Source organism: Drosophila teissieri, chromosome 3R (genome assembly GCF_016746235.2).
Source record: "Drosophila teissieri strain GT53w chromosome 3R, Prin_Dtei_1.1, whole genome shotgun sequence".
NCBI classification, from domain to species: Eukaryota; Metazoa; Arthropoda; class Insecta; order Diptera; family Drosophilidae; genus Drosophila; species Drosophila teissieri.
The window spans coordinates 12,869,918-12,896,691 of NC_053032.1; the positions used below are offsets into that span (position 1 = coordinate 12,869,918).

General features: G+C 45.4%; 2 protein-coding genes across 17 annotated transcripts in view; one reads left to right on the top strand and one right to left on the bottom strand.

The window, feature by feature from the left end:
• Nucleotides 1-12,948, bottom strand: part of LOC122620172 (collagen alpha chain CG42342) — a 60,707-nt gene extending 47,759 nt beyond the window's left edge. For all 16 annotated transcript variants that reach the window (XM_043797509.1, XM_043797519.1, XM_043797512.1 and 13 more), the window contains exon 1: nucleotides 11,705-12,948. In XM_043797509.1, the coding sequence (XP_043653444.1) occupies nucleotides 11,705-12,461 (757 nt within the window). In that variant the 5' untranslated portion in view covers nucleotides 12,462-12,948. The remainder of the gene's footprint in view (nucleotides 1-11,704) is intronic.
• An 11,858-nt stretch (nucleotides 12,949-24,806) lies between these two features.
• LOC122620488 (caspase-3) lies at nucleotides 24,807-26,727 on the top strand. Its single transcript, XM_043797972.1, has 3 exons — nucleotides 24,807-25,161; nucleotides 25,653-25,985; nucleotides 26,309-26,727. The coding sequence occupies exons 1-3, from the start codon at nucleotides 24,831-24,833 to the stop codon at nucleotides 26,569-26,571; spliced, it is 927 nt and encodes a 308-aa protein (XP_043653907.1). The 5' UTR covers nucleotides 24,807-24,830; the 3' UTR covers nucleotides 26,572-26,727.
• Nucleotides 26,728-26,774: the final 47 nt, after the last annotated feature.

Below are 26,774 nucleotides of genomic sequence, written 5' to 3' on the forward strand. Positions count from 1 at the left end.
GACTGAAACATTTGCCACAATATATATAGCAGCCCCAACCAATTTGTAGTGACAACTTTAAGCTGCATTTCGTAGCGCCATAAAAACGTATCTTTGTATCTCGGTAACTGAATCTGGAATCCCGACATTCACGGGTTGAAGGTGTTGGAGCATTGACGCCATCGGGGGTCTGTTAAACATAATAAATGTGATTCTCAGTGTTTGTTTTTAGCTTCTCGCTTGTCTTTCTTTCCTATTTTCCCCCTTTCTCTCCCTTTTTCCCCTCGTTTTCCCCTGGTTTTCCCCCCACCCTAGAGATGAGTCTACTCTGTTTTCTTGATAAGGCGGGAATGGGAATGGGAATGGGAATCGATGTCGTCGTTGTTATGGCTCCATAATCGCCGCTGTTGCAGCTCCGTTCTAGTGTTGACTTTAATTGACAACTCTTGGCGTTGTTTTCACAGTGGAGCGAAGTCAGCTGCACCGCACAGTGGAACGTGGATCAAGATCGGCGATGTGTGCTCACCCGCTCTTTGTTGTTCTTGCTGTTTGCATAAACATTTCACTTGCACGAAATGCATTTGCTGATGCTTAATGTGTTTAACTATGTAAATGCTGCCCTGTTTATGCCCAAAGTGTGCTCAGCTCTTCAGGGAGATGCTAAAACGCTTCTCACAAAGGCCGCGAGGTGAAAAGGCCAAAAATAAATAAATATGAGAGCGCCATGCATGAGTGCACTGGGCGGAGGTGTTAAGTGAGCAAGCGGCCATCCCATTGACTTGAGCACATTCAAATGAGGCCCACTGTGCCGGAACGCCGCTCCCACCACTTCCACCAGTACCACTGTGCAGCTCCGAGATGCTCCAGAAGGCAGCGGTTGTCTTGCATACGAAATGAGTGCATAACTGGAATCCGAAAGCGATGCGTATGTAGTTATGAATGGTCCGCTGCCAACAACGTCACAATGTCTCCGTCAAGTGGAGCATAGAAAATGCAGCACTCGCAGAAAAAATGCTATCTTTATTATATGTATTGTAAAACAGTTTAATTCAGAATTAAAGAATTATGAAGAAACACATTGTTCAATCATACTCGCATTACCTTGGCTGAAAAATAAATGTATATTTTATTGTATTCCTTATTTTATTCGCCCAGTGTTTCCCACTTTCATATCTTAACAAAGCACCATTAAATTCGATCATTGATTCATTGATATTGTTATTTCGGTTGAAAGAGAGTTGAATATGATTTGTTTTTGGCTGTGCAAGTTCCAAGTATTCAGACCGCCGCTTAAAGCTGATTAAATTTGTAAGCCGCTCCGGCGACTGGTTGACAAACTGGTCGTGGCATCGATGGGTGCAACAGGAGTGGACAAGGGATTCCGGGGACTCCAGACCGACAGCTCCACCAAAGCCGAACCACCGCCCAAAAGCCCAAAGCGTTGCGCATGCGTTCTGCGTCGACCGCCGTCCAAAATGCAATTCCACTGAAATTGACGTGACAACGCCCGACGAAGATGAGTGTGACAAAAGGCCCAGACAGGCGGACGCGAAACCGCAAAGCCCCACCAAAAGACAACGACTCTGCCTCTGGAGAGCCGCCAAACCAGACGGCCCCAAAAACCAACCAGGGAAGCCAATAGCAGTTTTGACTGCAGTCACCGCTAGGCAAATGCAATGGAAACGAGAATGATTGGATGCATTTGCCCAAGTCGAGGCAATAAACACTCTAGGAGAGTGAAGATAATTGACGGAATTTCGAACTGTAAAGTAATTAAAATCCCAAATGCAGAGCTCACCAGCTCCGTTTTCATACAGATTATGAAATCTATCTGAGGACACATTAGGTGCAGGTCATTAATACAACAAATTATTAGTTGGAGTTCAGAGTTTTAAGCAATTATTACATCGAAGCATGAGGAGCCCTTTCCAGGGTCACTCTTTTCCCAAGGAAGAGTATTACTGTACAGTGGTCAGTGCGACACACGGATGACGGGGCTCCAGCGACAAGCGGCAGCAACGAGCATGTCAAAAGGTGTTGTCTGCCATGCACTTGAAAAACGTGTTGCAGCAGTTGTTTCTGCTGATGCCGTCGGTAATTTGAATGGCGAAACGGCGACCGATCGGCCTACGTACCCACCATATACATATAAATATCTGTATGTAGATGGTATATACCCGCCACGGAGGTGTGAGCCCGTGGAAAAGAGCCTAAACGAGTAGGCAGCGCGGGGAGGGGGCGAGGACCGAGTGCGAAAGAAAGGCGTCAGTGATTGGTAAACAGGCGACAAGAGACAACAGCAACAGCAACTGCGACGACAAGCCAGGCGCACTTTGATTAGATTTAGGAACGCTTTGGAAGCGCTCCAATTGTGCGGCAGAGGCCGCGGATGCGGTGGTCTAACCACGTTGCATGCCAGCCAGAAACGCGTTTCGGGCCAAAATGCAAATGCAAATGCGAATGGAGACCAGACAGGGTGCGGCGGGCGCGGGGCTAGACAGTCAAAAGGAAAAACCCACAGAGCCAAGCTCGACTTAATTGCACAAGCCCGGCGAAAAGGGCGCGGCAGGAAAGTGGGAAAAAAGAAAATGGATGGGCCAACAACACTTTGACAAACGACAAACGACGAACGACGACACTTTTGATTGAGTTTCGCCACGAATCCTTCGGCCGCGGGAAGCGATGACAAAAGAACACCAACACCCCAAAGGTAATTGTTGCCACTCCATTAGAAAATCCGAAAAGGGTTGACACTGCGATTGGAAAACACTCCTCTCTTTGATGCGGTTCACTCAGCCGAAACAGGAGGCATCAGATAATTGAGTTTCCCATCGAATCGATTCCCCTCCCCAGCAGCAGCATAGTTTTATTTCTCCGCTTTCACTTCTGAAATCAGATCCCGCCGGAGGAGTCTTATCTGCCCGAGATTGCCCGGATCGAATTTCAATTGAAGCCAAAGGAACCATGAAAATTTGAGATAAAGACCGGGACACCTTGGGAGTTATGTTCCCAGCGTGTGTATGCAAAAAAAGAATCCAAAACCTCGTCCCTCCCTATTTATAGACCATAATTTATCAACATCAACTGCAAGAAACCAGTTCGCCTTGTCCACTTCGATGCAGTCCAGCCAACTCCTTCTGGTTGTCACCCTACTCCAGAGCCCAGAGCCCCCGTCCCACTTCCACTTCCATTTCCATTCCCATTGCCAACCCCATCCCTTTGCCGATGGCCAATTACTCATGCCCCAGCCATCACGCACAGTAGCATTGAAATGGTTATTGACTTTGAGGCACCCCACTCCAAATCTCGACCAGGGAATCGATGCGATGCTCAGTCAATTTTATTGAATTTTCTGGGAAAAGATGTAAAAAATCAAGAACAGAGGAAAATTTAATTATAGCCAACAAGCATTCGACCATGCACGAGCAGGGTGAACCCAAAACCGAGCGACTGAGTTTCGTTTCTTTTCTCCAAAGATTAATATATACGAGTATAGGGTTCTGTTGTTACGTTTGGACATTCGACATTCGACAATGATCGATTGTGATTTGTAAGAATGTCGACGCCGCCAAATCGGTCAGAGCAATTAATTTCTAAGCAGGCGAATCACCACAGAATCACAAAACCCAAGCAGCCAACGGGAATAAAAAGCAGTGTCCAGAAAAGATGAAGCCAAGGGAAACGCTTGAAATGGATACGACTGACCGCCTCTCGGTCGAGATTGATTTTGGCTTTCCCATACAGATGAAGAAAGGAGAGGGAAATCATTACAAGCAGATTGTGTTACCAGATTGTAAAACACTCCAAATGGGCCAGCAGAGGCAAACGCAGAGGCAAACGGCTTCCCAGCGACCTGACATTGATGGGGGTTTCGATTTTCCTTTTCATTTCTCATCTGATTGAAACATTAAAAATATCAAAAATAAATCCAAAACGAGCGACAGCAGAGATAACGAGACGGGCCAATGCGGCGTGGAAATCTCTTGCGGCCTAATGAGCCGTACTCGGGCCTCGCCATGGGGCGTATGAGTGATATTTTGCGCTTCAGCGGGCATAAAAAAGAATTTGATGATGACATTTTCGGCTTTTATGCATACTGATATCTTTTGGTTCGTTTGCATAAATAGTCGAAAATTGAAAATGAATAACTCGGTTGCTCGTTGTCGGTTGTCCGCTTGTCTGCTTGTCTGGGAAAAATGTTAATGAATGCCGCATAAAAGGCAACCAAATTATTTAGCTATAAAATCCACAGGGACAACACAGACACACACACACACACACACACACACACATTCACACGCACACACACACACATGCACACAATAAATTCAGGGAGTGCCTATCATTATTTGGGTGGCATATTCAAATTTCAAATGATGCAATAAACTTTTGCGTTTAACAGTATTGCCAGCGGATTTTCAGTCGATTTCAGCAGCAGGAAAAGGCAAAAAAATGCATGATAAATCGAGGGAAATTCTATTTATAAGCGTAATTGCTAATCCCATACTGAAAACATAATCCACCCACTTGGCCACGCGAACTTGAAGACTGTAGATTGCCAGCGCCCAAAACCGTCATATATCATCTTTATCGGTCGTCCGCCCCGCCCGGCTCCGCCCCCTTTCTCCCACCTAATTTTCCGACTCCACCTCGGGCGGAAGCCGGGGCTTCATCAACAGCGACAGCATCATGGAAAGGAAAAGCGGAAAAACGTAAACAAAAACAAAAACAAAAACAAAGACAAAGACAACGGCAAAGACAAAGCCAAAGCCAGCGGAGACACAATGGCAGTGGGAAAAACAAATGAAGGCAGACTATTTGTCAACGCGAATGAAGCCATTTATTATCCATCATAAAACTTGTATTTATCGCTAAATGTGAGGACTGTGAGGACATGTCGTGCCATGGAATGTCCCAACAAATCCTGGGCGACTGCGAATAGTGCCAGTTGTCCCAGCCCCCCGCCAGTCTCTGTTTGTATTGCGGATAGTCGGTCGGACAAACAAAGAGATGGCTTAAATAAACGGTGGCCGGCGGTGGAGGAGGAGAAGGAGACGGAGGAGGAGGTGGTGGAGGAATGAGGAGGCCGCTCTGGAAACACAGAGGCAGCATCACGCAGGCAGTGTCAAGGCAATAAATCATAAAGCAGCCACAGCTCCCCGAACCCAATCCCCGATCCCCAAGCCCCAACCCCCGACCCCCGATCCCGAGTCCCCAGACTCCAGGGTGGAGTTCTTGCTGCGTACGTGAGTTTCGGCCGAAATTGGAGCATGTGCGTCGTCATTGCCGTTGTCGTTGTCGTTGTCGCCGTACTCGCTGAATCGTCGTTGAAAATCACGTAAATGTATAAAAATGAAATCTGTCTGCCAGTCCAAGTGCTCCGCTGTATCGCTGGCCGGCCAAGAGTCGAATAAATTTCAGATTGCCGCTGAAATATTTACGCAGCAGCTCGCAATTGGGTTTTGCAGGAATGGCTTTTCAGCGAATCAGCAAGGAAAATTGTAGCATATGCGGCTGGCTAATAAACCAAACGAAGTCAAACCCAATGGAGTCGAGCCAAAAAAGCAATGCAGACACTTGCCGATCCGGTCGCAGCTGCAAAGCCATACAAATACAACCTATATTTCGGCAGTAGTATCTCTACACACGAGCATCTGTATCCGTATCTGTATCCGTATCTGTAAATGTATCTGTACCTGAACCCTTGGCATTTTGGATGCTTGATTGAACTCCATCGCACACCACTGGAAGTGCAGGAACAGGAAGACAGGAGGGACATGGACTGTCAGATTGGACGGCACAGGGATTCCACTTGATTGATGACATGTCCCAGCAGCGACAACTCCACCCATCGAATCGCTCTTTTCCGAAGTTTTGTTACCTAATTAGCAAGTTATTTTTTGGCCAACAGCTAGCTGTGTTTTAGCCAACGGAAAAAAGAGCAGTGAAATCGTCAAATTAATGCCAGTGGCAGCTTTACTCGAAGACTAATTTGCGATGCTAAAAGTGGCTTGCTAATGGGAAATTAGAGTGTGGATATAGACAATTAGTGAGGAAATTTAAGCTAAGTGGTTGAATAATGAAAAACCAAGCTCACTTGTTAATGTGTGTGTGCTTTTGCTTAATTACACGGTAAGTGATCCTAATTTTCCATCCAACCGAACTTTCCCATTTGATAAATGAATTTATCGCCCCCTTAATTAAGTTATCACCAATTTGAAAACAAGCAGATAAAGACTCAAATAAATTAATTCGTTTTCAAATTTATAATTTCCACTGACAGATGTGGAGCGAGTGTTCGAGTGTTCGTTCGACCTTAAAAGCCATAAAATTTATATGGGGATAATCCAGAACTGAAGTGAATTTTTACTTTGATAAATTGTGTCAGCCTGGAAAGCTTCTTGGGCATTTAATTTATTGGATTTTGAAATGCGGAATGACAGCTTCTTTTAAATTCACAAGAGCATTGCAAAATACGTTTTAATAACTTAGAAACCACAGAGTCAAATTGCTTGCTATAAATTCCGTTTTAAGTACATTTTAAATAGAATACGTTTATCGAATTTGGTGCAAATATGGTCCATCAAATCCAATAAAAATCACTCTTTGGCTCTCACCCACTCCCACAGATCGATGGCTTTTCATAATTTAACACCAATTTGCACACTCTTTTACATACCACTGAAGACCGACCATTCCGATAGCCATATTTCCAGTCGCGTTCGCCATAAAAAAATATAACTTCCGAGCGCTCTTGAATTTAAATGAACTCACCCAGCTAACAGGCTTAAAAGATTCCAGGCAGACAAATTACATTTTGGGCTCATTAAAATGATCTCAGTGCTATGGAAAAAATAGCGTTACGTGCCAAAAATAAAAGTCAGACACACCACATCCACTTTCACATCCACATCCTCGTAAATCTGCAGCGCAATCAGATGAAATTTATGAAATTCCTTTTTTCCTGGGTAATTCATTCCTGTGCTTTCATTTTTCCCTTCATTCTTAGTGTGTGTGCGCGTGTGTGTGTGTGTGTGTGTGTGTGTGTGGTTTTGCCAATGAATTTACTTTGCCTTATTTTATTTCTCTTTTAGTTTGTCCGCCTGGGCTCTTGTGATATTTTTAATAGCATTTTTCCCCACCAAGGAATGCCGAGCAACGCACATCGATGAGATGGCTGGGACCACAAATAAAACAAAAGTGGAGGGGCAATCTGCGGACGGGGGCGTGTCAGCGTGGCACACGACAAATAAATTTGTCAACAAATGTGGCATCCGCTGGCCAACGATGTTGCTGTTGTTGTTGTTACTGATGTTGTTGGTGCTGTGCGTGCGTGTGTGTGTGTGGGTGGGTTGGTGTTTTTATTGGGGGTGCGGGAAACAAACACACACAACAAACCATATCCGCCGCCAATGTCCACAGATCCTGTGGATGGGGCAGGAGTAATGATGACAGTTGCGCATTAATTTTTTCTCACTAATTAATAAATGTTGCTGTTGTTGGCGCTGGTTTCGGTTGCCGCTGTGTTGCTGTGTTGCTGATATCTTTTGTGCAGCGAAATGGTTTATTGGCCTATTAGCGCAGCATTTAAATGGCAATCAAGGCGTGGTGGCCAGCGCAGGTAAGCCAAAAGTCACGCAAAGTCACAAATTACCAGCCAGTCAGTCGGCCAAACCAGGCAGCAAGCGAAACAAATACGAAAACACAAAAATACAAAAATACAATACAAACCCAATCCCAAGGAGCACAAACAGAAATGTCCCTGGCAAATTGAAAACGAAAACGAAGGAAATCAATTGAGGTGCAGGGACGCACAATCGATACTGGACGAAGTGGGCTTCCATCGAGGTGTGGTGCGATGGCTCGGTGGCTCTGAGCCCGAAAACCGCACAAGCCTCTGTGGGCACGCTCGAAGGACCAGGCAATGGGTGGTTTTGTCACTCGGCCACATCGACACGCCCCAAAGAACCACAGGCAGATGTGCACGGAAAGAAGCACTTCCTCGTATCAAATTCGCACACCTTGTCGCAGAAGGGGGTTTATTTGAAAAGTTACGATAAATATGGGCTTATCCTTCACCAAATAATATGTGCTAAGTAAAGAAAAATAAGCAATTAGAAATTCTATATAGCTGCCAATGTATATTGTATTGCCAAGCAACGCCCGAATAATTACAGTAACCATTTAAAGTTTGCAACATTTAGTAGGACTTTAGTTTGGGTTCACCTTTGGAAATATCTCAGTGTCACGTCACGGTGCACGTATAAGCATGATGTATCATTTAATATCTTTTTTCTCTGTGCACTGACAAGCAGAGGAAAAAATGAAAGACGATGAGGGGTTGGCAGGTGCTACCAAACAGCATATGCAGAGAAAGGCCGGGAATCAGAATCAGGAGAGCATAGCTGATATATGGAGTCTATCCACTCGGTGTTATGCCCGGCAACGTGATTGAAATTTATGACTGGCAAATAAACGCAACAGACACACACGGGGGATGTTGCTGGCTGGAAGTAGCTAGCCGGCATCTGAATCGTGAGTTGAATTCCAGGAGTAGAGACCAACCCATCCACAGCCACACTGCCATCCTCATCCTTCGGCTTGTGGCAGTCTGGGGGCCCAGTGAGAAATTGCAGTGAATAAAAAGCACTTGTACGCATTAAAACCTAATTGGGAATTTCCATAGTTCATATGCCATTTTCCTAACTGCTGCTTTGAGCCAGTGAGTGAGTAGCTGCTACGTGTGAGCGACTGTTTCTGGCTGGATTTGTGAGTCCTTCACTCCTACACTCCTCCGCTGACTATCTGGATGTGTCTCTGTGGCATGTTCTACATATTTTGGCTTTGCAAAATGTCACACGCAGCCAACGATGTCGCTGGCCCAGCTGCTAAAGTGGATTTTGCGCTCGGCTATGATAAATTGAGGGTTTTCAGCTGGACAACGAGAGTGGCAGCACACCGAACCGGACCGGACTGGACCCGTGTATCGTTACCTAAACTCGGATGCTTCAACCCTTAACCTCGCCACCAGCAGCAGCAGCAGCAGCAGGAACCCGGAACCTGGAACTCGATACTCATCCCCTTCAAAGCGGATGATGCAACAGCAGTTTCGGGAATGGGATGGCAGCTAAGGATGCGAGTGGATGAGAAGTGGCCAAATGTCATTTGCAGTTTGACAAGCCCAGCCAGCCATGTCCTTGTGTGTTTGTGGTGGCACACTGGGACCCTCATAAATTTCGAATGCTAAAATTTAGAATGCTCATAAAAAATGAGATGTCCAAAGCGCCCAACTTTGAGCTGGTTTCGCTGCAGTTTCCGCAGTAAAATCACACTCCGCTGGGAAATGAATTTAAATTATTTTTATGCTGTCCCGCTAATCAATTAAATTAGCTCTTTAAAGTGCCATGTGAAGGGAAATTAGCTTAAAGCTGGCTTTGTTACAAATACATCTATTTACACATCTATTTTTTGATGCTAAAATAATTCCTACTAATTAATTCAAGCTCTTAATTTCCATAACAATGCACGTTTCGCTGATACAAATTTGACTGACATTCTTTAAACGCTTAAAAATTTAAACAAATTTTTTAATTTTCATACTCGAATTACGCCAGTCAGCGAATAGTTATGCAATTTTAAGCGACTAGGTAATCGGCTTTAGTCCTGCACAGTAAGGAACAAGTCCTTGAAGCTTTTGAGTGCCGTGTGCCACTGTTCACTTACTTCCGTTTCGCTTACCAAAATGTGGGATTGCTTTTAATGCCATGGCACTCGACTGCCAACTGCTGTCGCACTAATTTTATCAATTTTCCTGCAAAACGGAGGGGGAAAACGTCGATAAAACCCAAAAGTAATCGACTTAATCGGAATGCGGCAGCCCCTCTGGCTTAGCTTTTTTGCCAGCAACTGCAATGTCCTTGACGTGAACTTCGCAGGCAATCGAGAGATCCTGAACGGGAAACTGGGTGCATATATGCAGGGATACAGGGAAACAGGGATACAACTTGGCTTAAGCGATGATGACTTTGCCGCATCGTCTACGCCTCAGATAAGCAAGTGACAAGTCCTTCAGCCTTTAGCAGCCGCCCCCGCAGCTGCTTTGATTTATTGTGCGGGGATTAAAGTTGTGAAAAGGCTGTGTCCTGGCGCCTGGCACGCGCTTATCGAGGATCCTTCTTCGGCAGGGAGTGTCTCTTTGTCTTTCCCTCTCGCTTTGAGTGGGTGAAATTTATTTATATGCAGTGACTTTGAAAAGAAACTTCGACCGTTGCCAGGCGGGCGAAACTTTCGACCTGCCAGCGCATCGATTATAAAACTTTTGGTCCTATCTCGTCTGCAGCTTCCTTCGCTGGAATTGGCGAAGTTGTTAAATAATTGCGTCGAGCGTTTACTGGCCTGTTGGTCCTGGCCATGGCCCTGTCCCTGTCCCTGTCCCTGTCCCTGGTCCTGGTCCTGGTTCTTGGCCCGTCCCGGCCCACGTTGCGTATGCGTCATATGCCGAATGCATGGCAGCGGGAATCTGAATCAGTGGGATTAGCCACAAAGTTTGTCCAGCAGCTTAGCGGCTGAGTTAATTGTGCGAATGTCAAGACAAATTGCGTTAATACAAGCAGACTTCTGGCACGGAGCAGATTCAGAATGGAATGGAAACAAGGAGGAACAAGGAGCTGCAGCTACTCCACACAATCGAGGGAAGGTCAGGGAGCTTATCCCGCCGCGTGAGTGTCGCAAAAGTTTTCAAAAAGTATTTTAAGCAAAATTTATGCAAACCACAAGGCAAACTGGCACTCTCCGAGTGCTTATTTATGCATGTGAGTGTGCGTGTGTGCCTAAGAGAGTGTGTGTGCGTGTGTGGGTGTGCCGGGGAGTGCTCTGCTAATCCCCGAGTAATCAAAGTTTCGGTAATGTCACCAGAGACAGGCGGCAGGCAAAGGAAAAAGCTGGAGAAAAACGTTGTCGGGAAAATTGGGAAAAACTGAAGAAAAGCATGCGGGCTGGGGGCTACTCAACCTCCAACACCACAGCCACTCCCCAATTTTTCGCATAAGGTTGTGTGTTGGGAAAACACTTTTCCAATTAATGAAATCTCTAAACTGCCATAAATTTGGCTCGGACGCAAATAATTAAATTTCGTGGACCACACGAACACGCACAATAGGCTCACACAGACTGGCCCAACGACTTGTTGACTTATGGCTGTATGGGTGTAACACTGTAACAGTGTGCGTGTGTCTGACATTTCTGACCAATTGCGCGCTGACCGCAAATGTAGGCGGTTCATGTTCATGGCCAACACTGTGGCTACCAAATTGACAGGACGGCCAATGTGTAGGGAAAGCTCCTTTGTTAAAGAGGCGTTGGTCAACCAACATGTTGAACTTAAAACTAAACTAAGATTCACATTGTTTCTCAGTAGAGTTCCACACTAATTGGGACCAACTGAAGATTGCTATCAGCTAACAGGTTTTGGGCAATCAATTTATTGATCATTGCAAATGGACAAAATCTAAATGGCATAATTCCATTCCTTTTTACTCTAAATTTAGTTCTATCTCGATATTTTTCAAACTGGTTACCAAACCTGAGCGTTTCAAAAATAAAAGATATTTAAAGCAAAATGAACACCACATTAAATTAACGTTGTAGATTAGATCCTTTGGATAAACCATCCAAGCTTATTGTAATGCTCAGTATTAAATCATAAATATAATATATTTTAGCTTACCTGGCTGACACTGGCACAGTCCACCTCCAGATCCAGATCCTGCCTCTCCGCTGGCCGCTGCTGCCGCCGCCTCTGCTGCCTGGCGTCGCTGCTGGCGCCTCGTGAGCTGCAGATGCGAAACATCCCGTCGCAGGCGGTGCAGCTCCCGTCGCACGTGCAACTCGAGGTGCTTACTGCCGTTGCTGCTGTTGCTGTTGCTGTTGCCACTGTCTGTGTCGCTGGGATGACCGGCCAAGACCTGGGTCTGTTCGGCGGGCCAGTGGAGCAGCTGCTGCTGCTCCAGTCGCAGCTCCAGCTCCACGATGCGGGCGTCCAGCTGTTGAAGGCGCTGCATCCGCTGCTCCAGCCGCGTCTGCCGCACATTGCCGTAGAGGGCGAAGCTGAAGGCGCACAGGCACAGCACGTAGCTGGCCACGTGCAGCAGGGATATGAACCGGACTGTGGGGCGAGGTCGCTCCTTGCTGCTGCTGCTGTAGCTGCTGCTGCTGTTGTTGCTGTTGCCGTTGCTGTTGTTAGTGGGGTGCTTACAGGGGGGCGGGGCCAGGCGACTAGCTACTGCTGCTGCGGAGGCATCCGCCGCATTGTGGCCCAGTAACAGGCTCTGCTGTGGGGCTTCCACGGATGCTGTTGCTGCTGCTGCTGCTGATGCTGTTGGTGCTGCAGGGGATTCCCCGTTGCCACCCGATGGCTCCGATTGCGAAATGTCCTGGGCCATTGTCCTTGGACTGCCGCTGGGCGGCGCTTTGTGTTTGCGCATACTGCTGCGTCTTAGTTGGAAGGCTCTCCACGAACGAAAAACTCGCGTATGTTGCTGTCACTTGAAGTGTCCTTGTGTCCTTGTGGCATCACAGAAAAAGAGCACAGCGATAGCACATATGCTGCACCGCAGTGGTTGCTCTTTTTATTTTAGTCTCTACTTTCTTGCTTTTGAACGCTTTTTATTTGGGCAAGGCCTTCGAGTGATTTTCTATTCTTCGACTGCGGTAGTTGGCCAGCACATTGCGCCCCGTTGCTGCTGCACTTTTCCGGGGGCCATGGAACGGAAAAACAACGCTAAACTTTTGCTGCTCGTGCCACTCGAGCGGGAAGTCCTCTCAGCTAGTTGGGCTTTGTTTTTGTCCTGTCAATCGCTGCTGTGGCAGCTGGTCCTGCCAGTCGTCGACAAGTCCTCGGTGCAGTTCCTCGGTTCGCACTTGTCCTTTCAGGGCTCTTCACATTGCGACTTATTTAGCTCTGCGTTCACTTTTCAACTGCAACGACATGGAATGAGAAGAAAAGTGAAAAATAAAGTTGGGCCAAACTTTTCTTAAGGCTGCGAAGCTACTCGTATATATACATATATATGTAAGTATATAAATTTTTTACCCCATGAATTATGTGCAAACTGGACCGTCAACGGTGTCGCCACATTTTCAATAATCAGCCGGGCTCGGCGGCCGGAAGACGTCCCACCGCCGACTTGTCTGCTCCGAAGTTCAACCAGGCGCACCCAACTGGCAGCCAAGGCAACTGAGTTCAGTTCCAAGCACCTCGCAAGAATCGGGCAACCGAAACTTTTCGCACAAAACTTTTTTCTAGCTCAAGTAGCAGTAACAGCCACTGACAAAAAATACAAAAACAAAAACAACAAAAATACGAAAAAAAGACGAGCATTAAAAAAGAAATACGCAAAGAACATGAAACAAATAAAAAACATCCGAAGCAGCAGCGACAAGACGTGAAGGGGCATTTGACCCATGGACTTGTCGTGTCAAAAACATTTGTTGCCTTCAACTCTGCCCCACATGCCACCGCCAGAAGAAGGGGAAATTGGCGGGGAATGGGGGCGTTTGGCAATACAAAAGTCATAAAGTGGAAATTATTGCGATGGGGATTGCCGGAGGGGAAGACAACGAAACTGTAATGCTCTTTAGAGAAATGAAATGAGCTTGAGAACTTTTTAACAAGTTTTCCATATAAAAGAACACAAAAAAGCAACAGCTTTAAAAGTATGCCAAAGTTGACCAATATGGTAGCCCCTGGCAGAAGTTTTCGGAAAAGTTGAAAACTATAACTCAAGAATAATTAAAAGGAATTCTTAATGATTCATAAGTGCTATTGCAGGGGTGGGATTTTGAAGATCATAAGGTCTATTTTAAACTCCATTTCCTTAGAAAAGTTTTGATACATATACATATACATATGATCTATATAGGTTTGAAATTACCGATTACAAAAACTTAATTCGCTCATTCATTATGCTGCCTAAATTGCTGATTAAACATTTCCACACCCACACAGTGGAGTCTTTCGCACATGCATACTCGTACATATTTAATCATCTAATATTTCTTATTTTCTGTGCGTTGGCATTGCGCAATCATGCGCTTAACAACCAAAACAACAATAAGAGGAGCCCCAATAAAACTCAAAAAACAATCGTGCCATTGAAAAGGCCCCTCACCATCATCACCAAAAGGCAGGAGCCGCCGCAACCGCAAAAAGCGAAAATTGCGCCAAACCCGAAAAAAGCATAAAAGTCAAAAGGCCAATATCAAACAGAAGCAGCATCGGCATCAGCATCGGCATCGGCATCGGGTCGAAAACAACAATGGATATCCAAAGGCGAAGCCAGCGCCAACCACCTCCACCTCCACCCTCTGAAAACCCCCTTGATTTCGAGTCAATGGAATGTTTGGAACACCCTAATAAAACTAATTGAAAGTCTTGTGCGCTCCGGAGCCAATAATGGCAAATGAAGACGACGATGATGAGCATGAGGATGAGAATCATGATGAGGATGATGACGACGCCGCTGGCCGGGAAACAACAATAACAGCTGCAAGGCGGTGGAGAAGCTTTTAATTTAACAAATAAGAGCATATATGGTTGTTCGTTGTTCGTTCAGTGGCTGAACTGTGTTTTTCAGCTGACACTGCAATTGGCTGGCTACTGAAATAACCCATTCCCTTGGCCGACGTCGAGAACCCAGCTTCTCTGCCATATCGATTTCGATTTTACACAATGTAGCTGCCAAAGGTTAATGCTATTCCGGCGTTCCCGGACTGGGGACAGCTAACTCAATTTAAAATAAATTGATTTCAAATTTCGAGGAGCGCCATGGAGCGCAGCTTTTGTCAATTACATGGGGAGTTTGAAGATTCGGATCGGTCAAGCAGCTCTAAAAAGTATGCTATGAATTTGTGCGTCTGCCAAACCAAATTGAATTACACTGGTGTGTGTGCGGCCACTTAGCACACATGCTGATAGGCGTGTGTGTGCGTGTGTGTGAGCGGGTGGGTGGGTGAGTGGGTGAATGCGTCCAGCTGGCAATTGAAAAATTTGATTTGGAATTGAAATGCAAATCAAGACGGAATTGAAATGGTTTTAGCCGGACTCCTAAAACGTAGTGGAATCCTGCCCAAGAGGCAAAAGCTTTCTAAGCCATCCAACAATGTTGAGTTAAGTGCCACACGTACGTGTGTTCGTGTGCCTGCGCGCATGTGTGTGTGTGCGTGTGATTTGTGTCCCTATTGGCGGGGGCGGGTTACAGTCAATGGCTGTAAAAAGCTCAATTGCAATGCATTCAAAGGGATTATTGTCCTTATTTATATGGGTAAATTTATTCGTTACGCACAAATGCGCAAACCAAACCCAAATAACCCGAATAAGAACATGGCCACGGGTCCGGTTCGGTCGTGGCAAATAAAAACATGAAATGATGATGGCCAACAGCACACAAAGCAAAGAGCAAAGAGGTCCAAATCAAAGTAAATAAACAATAAAAATAATTGGGCCGTTAGCAACACATGTGCATTTTTCATCATCATCATCACCATCAACATAGCCAACACCAACCCTAATATACAACGTCATCAACATGGTAGCCAACTTTGAAAGCATTACACTTGAAAAAAAAAGACATGCAAACGAAACTGCGTACAACTACTAAACAGAAACTCCTTACTGATAATACTTTAACATTGTCCTAACTTTTCAAATTATTTTAATAAACCTTAAGCCTTTAACACTGCCATAGCCTTTCAAATTATTTAAGTCTGCATTTAAACATTTTAAACCCACAAATATACATTTTTGTAATTCCGAATTAATACTACACATCAAATAATAAGCTACATCCATAAATAAACTACTCAATGCAACAAATGCAGTTTTATAATCTAGGGAGTTCGTTAGAAATATTACACTTTTCTTAAGGTGTAAGGTGTTCCTGCCGCCGGCATATCAAAGAACTTTCTTGATGCCACTACAGAAGTAAGCATCAGCAGCAACAACAACAACAACAATGGCGACAAGAAGCCCAACAACAACAGGGAATCCCTGGCAGCTCAGTCTGGGTTTTTGGGCGAGGCAATAAATAGTTGTCGTGCCATAGGAAAAATGCAAGAAGTGTTTAAGTTGCCTCGTTTCCCTTTCCCAGCTTTTCTCCACTTTTTTTTTGGCAGCCAGGACCCGTAACCCCCAACCCCTTGCTCAGCAGTGTGAAGCGTCATTTCCTCTCCCATCCTTGCCATTTTTTTCCTGCTCCATCATTTAAATTGAAAAATATTGAGGAAGCTGAAGTAGGGAAGTTTCTTGAAGTTAACTGAAATAGGGCCAAGAAAGGACGACAATGTTGCAAAAGCAAAGTGGGTGGTGGATGGTGGGTGGTGATGGAATGAATTGGCAAACTTTCGATTTTGGAAGACAGCAACCATAGAAAGTGTTGAGCCATTTCGATTTTGATTAAGGATCCGCTGGAAGGAAGCTGCGAAAAGAGTTGCAGGCAATCCAGCTGGCTGTTGGTTGGGAATTTGAATATTTTGAGCAGGGTATTTAAAAGGAATGAGTTGCGGTTAATGAACTTTCAGCAACAAAAGAAATCAGCCTATTCTTGTGAGCCGAAGATAAGATTACCTAAAACAAGACCATTAAATTCTATTTCCTAGGAATGAAATCCCGGAAAAGTTTAGAGCTGCGTAGATCTTCATAAAACAAGCAACTTTCTAACATTTTACGTCCTGCCGACACTCCTCGTGTACAGTCCTCTAGGTTCCATTCAACTAGTCTTTTGGGATATGCCTGCACTTTTTTATGTCAGCTCTCTAGTTTAGGATTAAACGATGCGAGTCACTGGATACACGGGTATCTTGGTGTTGCCTTTAATGTCCGTAAAGAAATACTTATGTGTGCGTCGTTTGCTATTTCCCTATAATTTTTACTGCTTGTTCTCATGTAGATGCGGTTGCTGCTACTCCAAACAGTTTGGGGATTTTCTTTTTATGTGCCTGCTTTTACAACAGGCAGCTTTTACACACAAACTATTAGTGCAATTCATTGGCAAGCCTTGTTGTTGCTATTGTTTATTTTACGGTTTGCGTTGTTGCCTCCTAGTGGGCGTGCTTGGCAACACTGATGGGCGTGGCCAGCTCGGAAAGCCAGTGTGTGTGTGTCCACATTTGCTAAAGATTTCCAGCTGAAGTCGCCCTTGGGAGAAATTACTTAATTTTGGAATTTCAATTTAGCACTTAGACAGGAAACATGGCACCAAGGAACGGACCCAGACGGAAGACGAATACGACGGGGGGAGGGGGTTGTTGGGCAGGTTGCTCAAGAACTGAGGGTGTAGTGGTGCGGTCTAGGAAGTGATTGTGTGTGTCTGCTTGTAAAAACTCAGCTTACACATGCTGTGACTCTTAAAAATTTCCGGAATTTTGGCACGCAATGTTTACTTTTGTTTCCTTGGCTGCCCGACAGCCTTTACTCCTTTTTTTCAACTGCCCGCTCGCACTTCAGGACTTTTTCCAACCTCATCTCTGCCGGCTTCTATGCTTTCCATTGCACAGGTATTCCCTTTTTTATGGCCACCATTCACTTTATTTGATTTCATTTGAGGCAGCAAGCTGCTTAACAACCTTAACAGGAATCGTAATTAACTCTTGGCCCACACACTCCTGCGAATGGTTCGTTTAACTAACTCTAATAAATGTCCTTTCGTGTACTGAAAAACTGCAGGAGCAATTAATGTGAAAAAATACCTTTTTCAATTTAGATTTATATAATTTTGACCAATTAAATTTCCCATTTAAATTGTTAAAATTCCATTCAAAAAATCTTTTTTGTTAGTTGAATGATTTCTAGATGTGTTATATTTGGGTTATTTGACATATTAATGTAATAATGTACAATTTCTGCTGGTGCATCTCTTCATATTTGCAGCTGGCACACACGACAAAGTCACACTTATTCAGTGAGGTAAAAGTCGCCTACTGCCAACCGGTGATCCCACCCATTTCCTATTCGCTTTTAACCCTTTCTGCGAGTACGAGTAGTACTCCATTCAGAAACTCCTTTGACTCACTGTGCGGTGAGTGAGCGAGTTTGTTAAACAGTGTAAAGTTACACGCAACTAAGCACTTAACTGCATAAAAGCTCGAGCACAGAAGGCGAGTGCAAGGTGGGTTATAATAAGAGGTGGACTGGGAGGAGGGGAAACCACAGGCGGGGCAACCTTCAACTTGCAACGCTTGACTTTGCGTGCGTTTTTATGAATGAGTTGGCGCCGAGAGAAGCAACAAATGTAAATCCGCGACCCCGTCGAAAGGTCGTCCAACGGACTGGCCAAGCCCGCAGGGCCACCACCGCCTCCACCCGCTCGTCTGAGGCGCAAATTGAAGCACAAACCCGGACGAGGAGAACATAAAACGAGGTCCGATGTCCAGACGGGTTGCTAAAGAGCTGTGGCTATGTAAACAGACACAGCTGGACATTCGCCAGGGGACCAGGGGTTCTTGGTCTTCACCTCCGTCTCCGTCTCCGTCTACTTTTCCGTCTCCGTCTCCGTCTCTCCGAGTCTGCTCCTCTGGTTTTGCCCATTTCATTCTCTGTGTGGCATTGTCATGTTGCGGCTAAGGCGGGTTAAAGGCTCTGAGCTGTTGCCCATCAATTGCGCTCTGATCTGGCTCTGAAGGCACAGGAAAGCGCTTAACTTCTGCACTGAAGGCGCACGAGTTGCCAATGAGAATGCAACCTGAGCTGGAAAAGGCCCCACATCGTGGGAAATGGCATAGGGACAGAGAGTACATGGAGGTGAATGAGATGTGATAAGTTAGATGAATGGTCGATAAATCTAGCTGGCTTCTGCTGCACACTGAAATAGATTCAGAGGGGCTGTGAATTCTAGCATTCTGCTTAGATCGCAAACAGTTACCTTTTCTGCCGATTATTCTGTTCTTTCAAACAAATTTCTCAAGAATCGTTTAAAGTCCGAAACATGCATTACCCATCGGGCAGAGATAATCTGCCCATAAGTCCGAAGACTCAAAGTATTGATAATCCCGGAATCAAGCTGACCGCTTTGATCCGTTAGATTAAATATATGATTCCACCCCGAAAAGAGCTCTAAAGAGGTTTTCCACCATTACATAAAAATAATACATTTACAATAGTTTCCTTTTCAATCATTAATAAGTGATAGAAAATTAAAGATGTGCGTACTTTGAGAATTAAAATGACTTCAATGTTGTACATTTTAATGGGAACTGAATGAACTGGCTGGTCCATAAAATGTTGTCTCATATCTCATCCTGCCTCGTATGTGCCACCAGTTCGTTGCGGCCAAAAGTGCAAGGTAACCGCAAAGGGAAAGAGTTTCCAACGGAGTTTCCGCCGTCACCCGTCTGCACCCGTCCGCGTCCCTCGCCAATTTAAATTTCCACATAAGCTTTTGCGCAGACTTTTCGGCTTGGCATTTAAGTAATTTGTTGCCTGCAACCTGTGGGCTTCCACCAGCCATCCTTTCCCTCCACTTCTCGTCCTCGCCCTCGTCCTCGCCCTCGTCCACGTCCAAATCCGTCTCCTCTTTCCGTCTGCATGCATCTGCCGTCGCCGTCATTGGTTGGTAATTTTTCACTGGCTGACAAGATGTCGCCTTCCGTCGACGTGGTCGCTGCCGTTGCATAATTGCTTTGTGGTTAAAGGATTATTTACTTTTTTCCAGCAACGCCCATTACCATGAGTCGGCGGGCTTCGTCCTGAGTCGGCTGAGTCGGGATGCCTGCTGACTCACTTAAGACACAGTTTGTCGTCGTCACTAAGCCGACGGCTTGCGCTGATTTGGGCTTAAATGCATTCAGCTCATTTAATTTGCAGTGCACCGCAGAAACCCGCAGAGCCCGCTTACTCGTAATTCGTATACCCTCCACACCAGCAAAGGTATCTTTACTTTGCAAATGAGTTTTTGTGGCCTTTCTTTATCCGTTTCAAGCCGGGAATATTAGAATAATGGCCAAATAAGTTTTGTGCTTTCAATGAGGTTGTGCTCATTTCAAAACCTGATTTTCCAGGTATTATTTCATATTTGTTTGACTACTTGCATAAAGAATACTTTAAACATCTTAGCTTCTGAAGACGGTGTTTATCGTTACCCTGAACTACTTTTCAAACCGGTACAAGCAAATTTGCTGCCGAATAGAAGCAATGAAGAAGAAGGTGTAAATGATGATAAATTCGAATTAACTAAATAACAAGAAACAAGTAGTTAATAGTAACATAAGGAAACTGAATGCTTTCCTAAAGTTTTTCCTGAAACTTGTTCTGTATAACTAAACTACCTTTCTAGGCTATAAATTTTCTATTTTGAATATTAAACAACAAACATATACATATAGTATATTTTTTAAGGGCATATCAAATTCTGCGTTTTGAATCTAACGAACTTTGTCATGTTTCCTTTTTGGCTGGTCTGCCTGTCTCCCTTTTTTAGCGCTGATGTCTCACAAATTATATAATTAAGTTAAAGTGAGCGGCGGCGGGCAATTTACGAGCAGCTCCATCGGCTCCCAGCCGGCAGCTCCAACTCGCCACTCGATGGATGGGTGGATGGATGGATGGGGCATCCGACTGGCTAATGGGTAATGGGTAATGGGTAATGGTTAGAGGGTACTGGATAGTGGATACTGGGTGTACGCTAATTTCTTAATTCTCACCTTCCGCTCGCAGGGCGGACGTGGACCATTCCCGTGTGAAGGCGGCAATGGCAACGACAGTGGCAGCGAAAGCGGCAGCCCCAAAAATAGCATTTCCGTATTGCCATGTCTATCATGACTTTTATTGTTGAATGAACCCTCCGGACTGGCGGCTGGCACGCCAGCAATAGTCCGACTGCCCATCCGATTCCCGGTCGGTCCAGGTCCAGAACCAGAGCCAGTGCCATGCCCACCAGTCCCTTCACCCGCCCCCTTTTCCGCTGAATCCCCCATTTCGGCTGATTGCTGTTCATTCGCGCGTTAAATGTGGACGGTTCGAAGCGGAGTGGATGCTGTGCTGATGCTTTTGAAAGCATCATCTGCCCCATCTCGCTTCCATCCCATCCCATCCCATCCCATTCCAGTCCGGTCCAGTCCAACCCCTTCATGCCCCCAACTACTGATACATTTTCCTGGACTATTCTTTGACTCTACTACAGATCCCTCTCCCCGGCTCGGCTCACTGGGCGTTTAGTGTTCAATTTAGCGTCATAATTTCGTTTATTGCATGGCCTGCTCCCCAGTTCCGAAATCTTCGGCTCTGCTGTCAAGTGTTTTTGTTGAGTTCATCAAAATTGTCGCTGGCCAACGATGACATCCACTTAACGCAATTTTCAGCGCTGAAAGAGCCGAGAGCATCACTGCCACCGCCAGCTCCACTCGAGAGTCATTCATTCATTCGTTCAAGCCGCTCAAGCCGCTCAAGCCGCTCCTAAGAATCCATTCATGCCGTCATTCAGCCATTCACTCACTCACTCACTCACACTCACGCGCTCATTTCACACCATTTACAGTTAGAGTTACAATTAATGTTTGTGTTTGCCTGTCTCCCGCATTTTTGCCACCACCCCAACCCTCCCAGCCCACCTTTCTCCCCTTCCAAGACAAAAGCAAGAACATCAAAGGGCGCCCCGAAAACGAGGAGAATAAGTCACCCATCAAATGCCACCCAATCTTATCTTAAAGCTGCAAAAGCTTGAATATTTCATAATTGCTCAGCTGAAGTTCATAAACCGGGCTAGCAGCCCCCGGGGAATATGGCCAAAAGGTGCCCCAGGGGAGTCCCCCGAATGGAAAAGGGTCGAGGGATAGCAGCCAAAAGCGCAACCTTAGCCCGCTCATAAATGAATGTTTCTGGCACAGCATTTGCACCTCCACGCAGCACGGAGGATGGGGCAGCAGCAGCAGCGGCAGCAGCATCCTGCGGCATGACTGGCGTGCCTCTGGCCCAGCTGCGGCATGCCCATAAAGTATCTTGAATATTTCAGGTGTGCTAGCAATTTAAGGGCCTGCGTCGCATTCAGTTGCGGGTTCATTAGATGTCCACTGCAACTTCATTTGCAGGGCGCAAAAAAGAAGCAGCAATCGTGGCGGCTTTTACCCTGCCAGCTGGTTGGTTGCCAACTTAATGTCGGTATACCTTGGGTTTCAGGGTATATAAGTGGAAAAGGTACATCGCGAACACCTTTCAAAGGTGTTTAATCCCATTAAACAACACTTTTTTATCACACATAAGCTAATCCAATTAGAGACTTCTCTTTCTTAGGTCTTAACTCGCACCAATCCATGTAAAAGCGAAAATATAGATCGTGACCTTCGGATTTGAAGGGTCCTGAGAAGTTCAAAGGATCGATGTTACGAGTATATGCAAATAATAATATTCAAATAATAGAACATTATATATTCCAACATTTATTGAGAAAAAAAGGGGTAGTATCCCTGATAAGAACTGGTTGGATGGATGGAAAGAAGTTCTAATTAATTTAGGATAATATTGTACTTCGAAACTCCAAATCCGTGTAATTACATAAACAGCCTGAAAGGTATTCAATGTTTTTGAAGCCAAACCATCAGCACACAGGTGCAAAGGAATCCACTTAAAAAAATTAATTGAATATTATGGTACCCAAATGCGCCGTGTTTTTGACATAAAGCCTCATGAAATCCAAGTACCCGGCATCCCAATAACCGTAGCTACGCGTAGCACCCAACTTTTGGCGTCCCAACTTGTTGTTATGGTTTTTTATGCTGCTCTTATTTTTTGGCTGCAGAGGCTTAGTCTGCGACGACGTCAGAATTTCAATGTTTTTTAGTTCTTTTTTTTACTTCTCCCAGCCCGTTAATCTATTTTTTATGCGCTTTGCGAGGGCATTCGCCCAAAAGCTAGCAGAGCATTTTTTTCTGTGTTTTTGTTCCTTTCGACGGCCTGTTGGTTTTCTGCTTTTGATTTGATTTCGTTTTCGTTTCGCATTGTACATTTACACATGTACTATACATATACACTATACTATGTGTGTGTGTGGTGGTCTGCTTTTGGAAGCAGCCCCGAAAAAAAGGTTTTTGTTTTCTTTTGTCCTGCGGACCAGCCACCCTAATTTGTTGTTGTTTTTTGTTTGTCAACCTCTTTGCATACAAAGCGCTCACACATTCCTAAATGAGATTTAATGCACCCCGCTTATAATAATAATACTTATAATAACCAAACAGTTTGCTTGGCTCACCGAGTTCGAAACGAACTTAAGAGAGCAGACTAGAAGTAAGAGTTTTAAGGAACTGTTTTTTAGGTGTGTTATATGTCTAATTGGAAACCGAATTGCACCAATTGATTAAGCCAATTAGAGAAGAAATTTGTCAATCCGTGAAATTACTACTGAATTTGTTGCAAATAATTATTATTGCAAGGTGAAACGTCAGCACGAATGACGGAGAAAGCTGCAAAGAAAACACGATCAACCGGTGGGAGTAAGTACACTGCACTCACGGAAATCACCTCATTATTATGTAATTATTGTTAGAATTGCTTAATTACTACAAAAGTTTAATTAAATGGTAAGGTTTCTATATGCACATGCAAATATTTTAAAAATAAAGGTTGGTTCTATATAGTTTTTGTAATTAATATAAATATCATAATTCTGTGAGGTACTTTAATATTTCTGTTATAAAAAGATTGAATTGAAAGTAATTGAGGACTTTAAACCCTTTTCGGTGTCTTCATGCACGAGAACCGACAGCCTTAAAAGATAAGAAACAGGGAACCCATAAATATAAATTGCAGGTGAAACGCGGCATTGTTATTCCAAAAAGTGCGTCTGATAAATCACTTCATCTCGGGAATTCAGCAAGTGCAGCCAGTGAGTCGCACTCCCAGTTGGACTCAATAAGTCCCTCCCTTCTCCGCCATCTCTCCTTTCTCCGCACCTTCGGAGCTGCGAGATAAGAGCGGATTTGGAGTCACTGGAGGGGCAACGGCTGCTGTCGGTGGCCAAGGCCCCTCGAGAATGCAGCGATTGTTCTGGCTCTGGGAAGCCGGCTAAACAACTTTCCCGCTCCCCGTTCCCCGCCCACTGCTTTTCAGCTCTTCAGCGGACAGAAATATGGATGTCGCTAATTGTAATTACATATCAATTATAATTGGCATCCAATCGGGGGTCGTGGGAGCCGCTTTATTAATTAGCCGCACTTGTTGTTATGCGCCACAAGTTTCAGCTCTCTCTTATAAACCATTGCAGAGCATAAATCTCTTTTATGAACCACAGTACAGCACTTTCCCTCAGTCTGCGGTACAGTGCGGTACATGATGTAAGGCACTCCTTCGACTTCAGGACGCCATACTCATTTCCGGTTTCCGTTACTTTGTGTGCGTGAAAATTTGAATTGGAATTGCGTGTTTGCACAGTTTGCAGAGTTTGCCGCCCATTGAGTTTTTGCGCATTTGAATTTTATCGAAAGCACATTAAGAAATCCCCAGTAGCAGCGACACTTTCGCCGGAAGTTGCCAATTTCCCCGGCGAGCGCCCCCTTTTGTGGGCGTGACCCGTCGGGGAAATCAAATTGTCTGAAATGGTCTGGTGCAATGGCAAAGGGAATTGTATTTCGCTACCAATAAACGTAACTTCCCCTCGAGCAGGCTAATCAACGTTGGGCCAGAGCCCCAAAAATGCCGCGGAGAGCGGCGAGCGGAGAGTGGAGAGCGAGAGAAGAAGCCACCCCAGCAAGTTCGGGCTGATAAGGCGGCTGCATTGATTAGATAAGCGGGAGTGGGAGCTTTTTCCGCTTGATAGGTGGAAACTTCTAATCGCGCTTAGTCACAGGTTGCCGCGGCGCACGGACGGTCAGAGATGGACGACACCGACTTCTCGCTCTTCGGGCAGAAGAACAAGCACAAGAAGGACAAGGCGGATGCCACCCAGATCGCCAAGACGCCCACCTCGGAGCTGGACCTCAAGCGGATCATCATCTCGCGCCCCACCAACGAGGACACATACGAGAACTGCGCGCGGGCGGGCATCGCGCTGATCCTCAACCACAAGGACGTCAAGGGGCAGAAGCAGCGGGTGGGCACGGAGCGGGACCGCGATGACATGGAGGCCACGCTGCAGGGGTTCGGATTCGATGTGCGCACCTTCGACGACCTCACCTTCTCCGAGATCAACGACAAGCTCAAAGAGGGTGAGTTCTCCACGAGTTCCCATGCTGTAGCACTGGGAAGTACCAACGGAATGTAGTTAATTTTTTTAATTGGGGTTAATGCATTGCTCTATGAGTAGGAAAATAGATTTACTCCCTCACAAGTGTTAAACAAAAAGAAAACATTTAGTATGCAACTATAACATTTGCTGTGATAGTTATTAAATTCTAGCTTCACCGAATCTTGTCCATCGACACTGGCGACATATTCCAAACACATATGTATATATGTATATCTTATCATTATCAAAACAAAGTCACTATTTTTACGAGTGCAACAATTATGAGATAAAGGCGGTAATCGGTTTTTTGATCAATCTAAAGGCAGCGAAAAACTATTCTTTGTTTTGAGGAAATGACAAACGTTTCATAAGGTTGTATTGTGCATTTATCCATTTGTAAAATATTCTTTACAGAGAAAGTTTTGAAGGCATTATCTACTCTACTAAGCATGTGAATTTACCTCATTTCAGTTGCTCGCGAGGATCACAGCCAAAACGACTGCTTTGTGCTGGCGGTGATGTCGCACGGCACTGAGGGAAAGGTCTACGCGAAGGACATGTCGTATCCTGTGGAGCGCCTGTGGAACCCCTTCCTCGGCGACAACTGCAAGACGCTCAAGAACAAGCCCAAGCTCTTCTTCATCCAGGCCTGCCGCGGAGCCAACCTGGAGAAGGCCGTCGAGTTCTCCAGCTTCGCGGTGATGACCAGGGAACTGGTCCCGGAACCCGCGGCCGCCGCCCAGCCCATCACCTACGCCATTCCCAGCACGGCGGACATGCTCGTCTTCTATTCCACCTTCGACAGTGAGTGTGGGCCCAGTTTTTATCGTTTTTAGTTTCACAATTAATGGAAACTCGTCCGTGCTTAGAGAGCTTTTAGCGTCAATCAATTTGGGGTTTTATTCGCGGTTGAAAGGGATTCAGAATGATTGTGTTCCTTTCAAGAAATGAGAGGGCATACTTAAAACTCAAATTAACTCGATATTGCGGAAGATACTTGTTCTGTTTCCAACTGAGAGAAATAGTTGGCAAATTAACCTTAATGTATACAAACGAATCATTTCTATACCTTTATAACAATGCCAAGTATTTCCTGATTACATCATCTCTCCTCCTCCCCCGTTCAGAATTCTTCTCATTCCGGAACGTCGACGACGGCTCCTGGTTCATCCAGAGCCTGTGCCGCGTCCTCGACCAGGCCGCCGCCAACGAAGCTGGGACGCCGGAGGGCGCCGAGCTGCTCCGCCTGCTGACCGCCGTGAACCGCAAGGTGGCCTACGAGTACCAGTCGAATACGAAGAACGAGGCCCTCAACCAGATGAAGGAAATGCCCAACTTCATGTCCACGCTGACCAAAACATTCCAGCTGCGTGTTAAGCCCAAGACCTGAGCTCCGGTCACGGAATTGTCGCTCAGCGACAATCCCATCGGATTGTGATGGTGACTGTGAGTCAGTCGGCGGGTCAGGAGCGAGGGACACCACAACTCTTTCGTTTAATCGTAATGTTTGCCATTTGTTAATAGAAATACATATCGATGGCACTTATCTGGAATTGGCTTAGTGCCTTTGGGGCTGCGATAGCGAACTGTTTA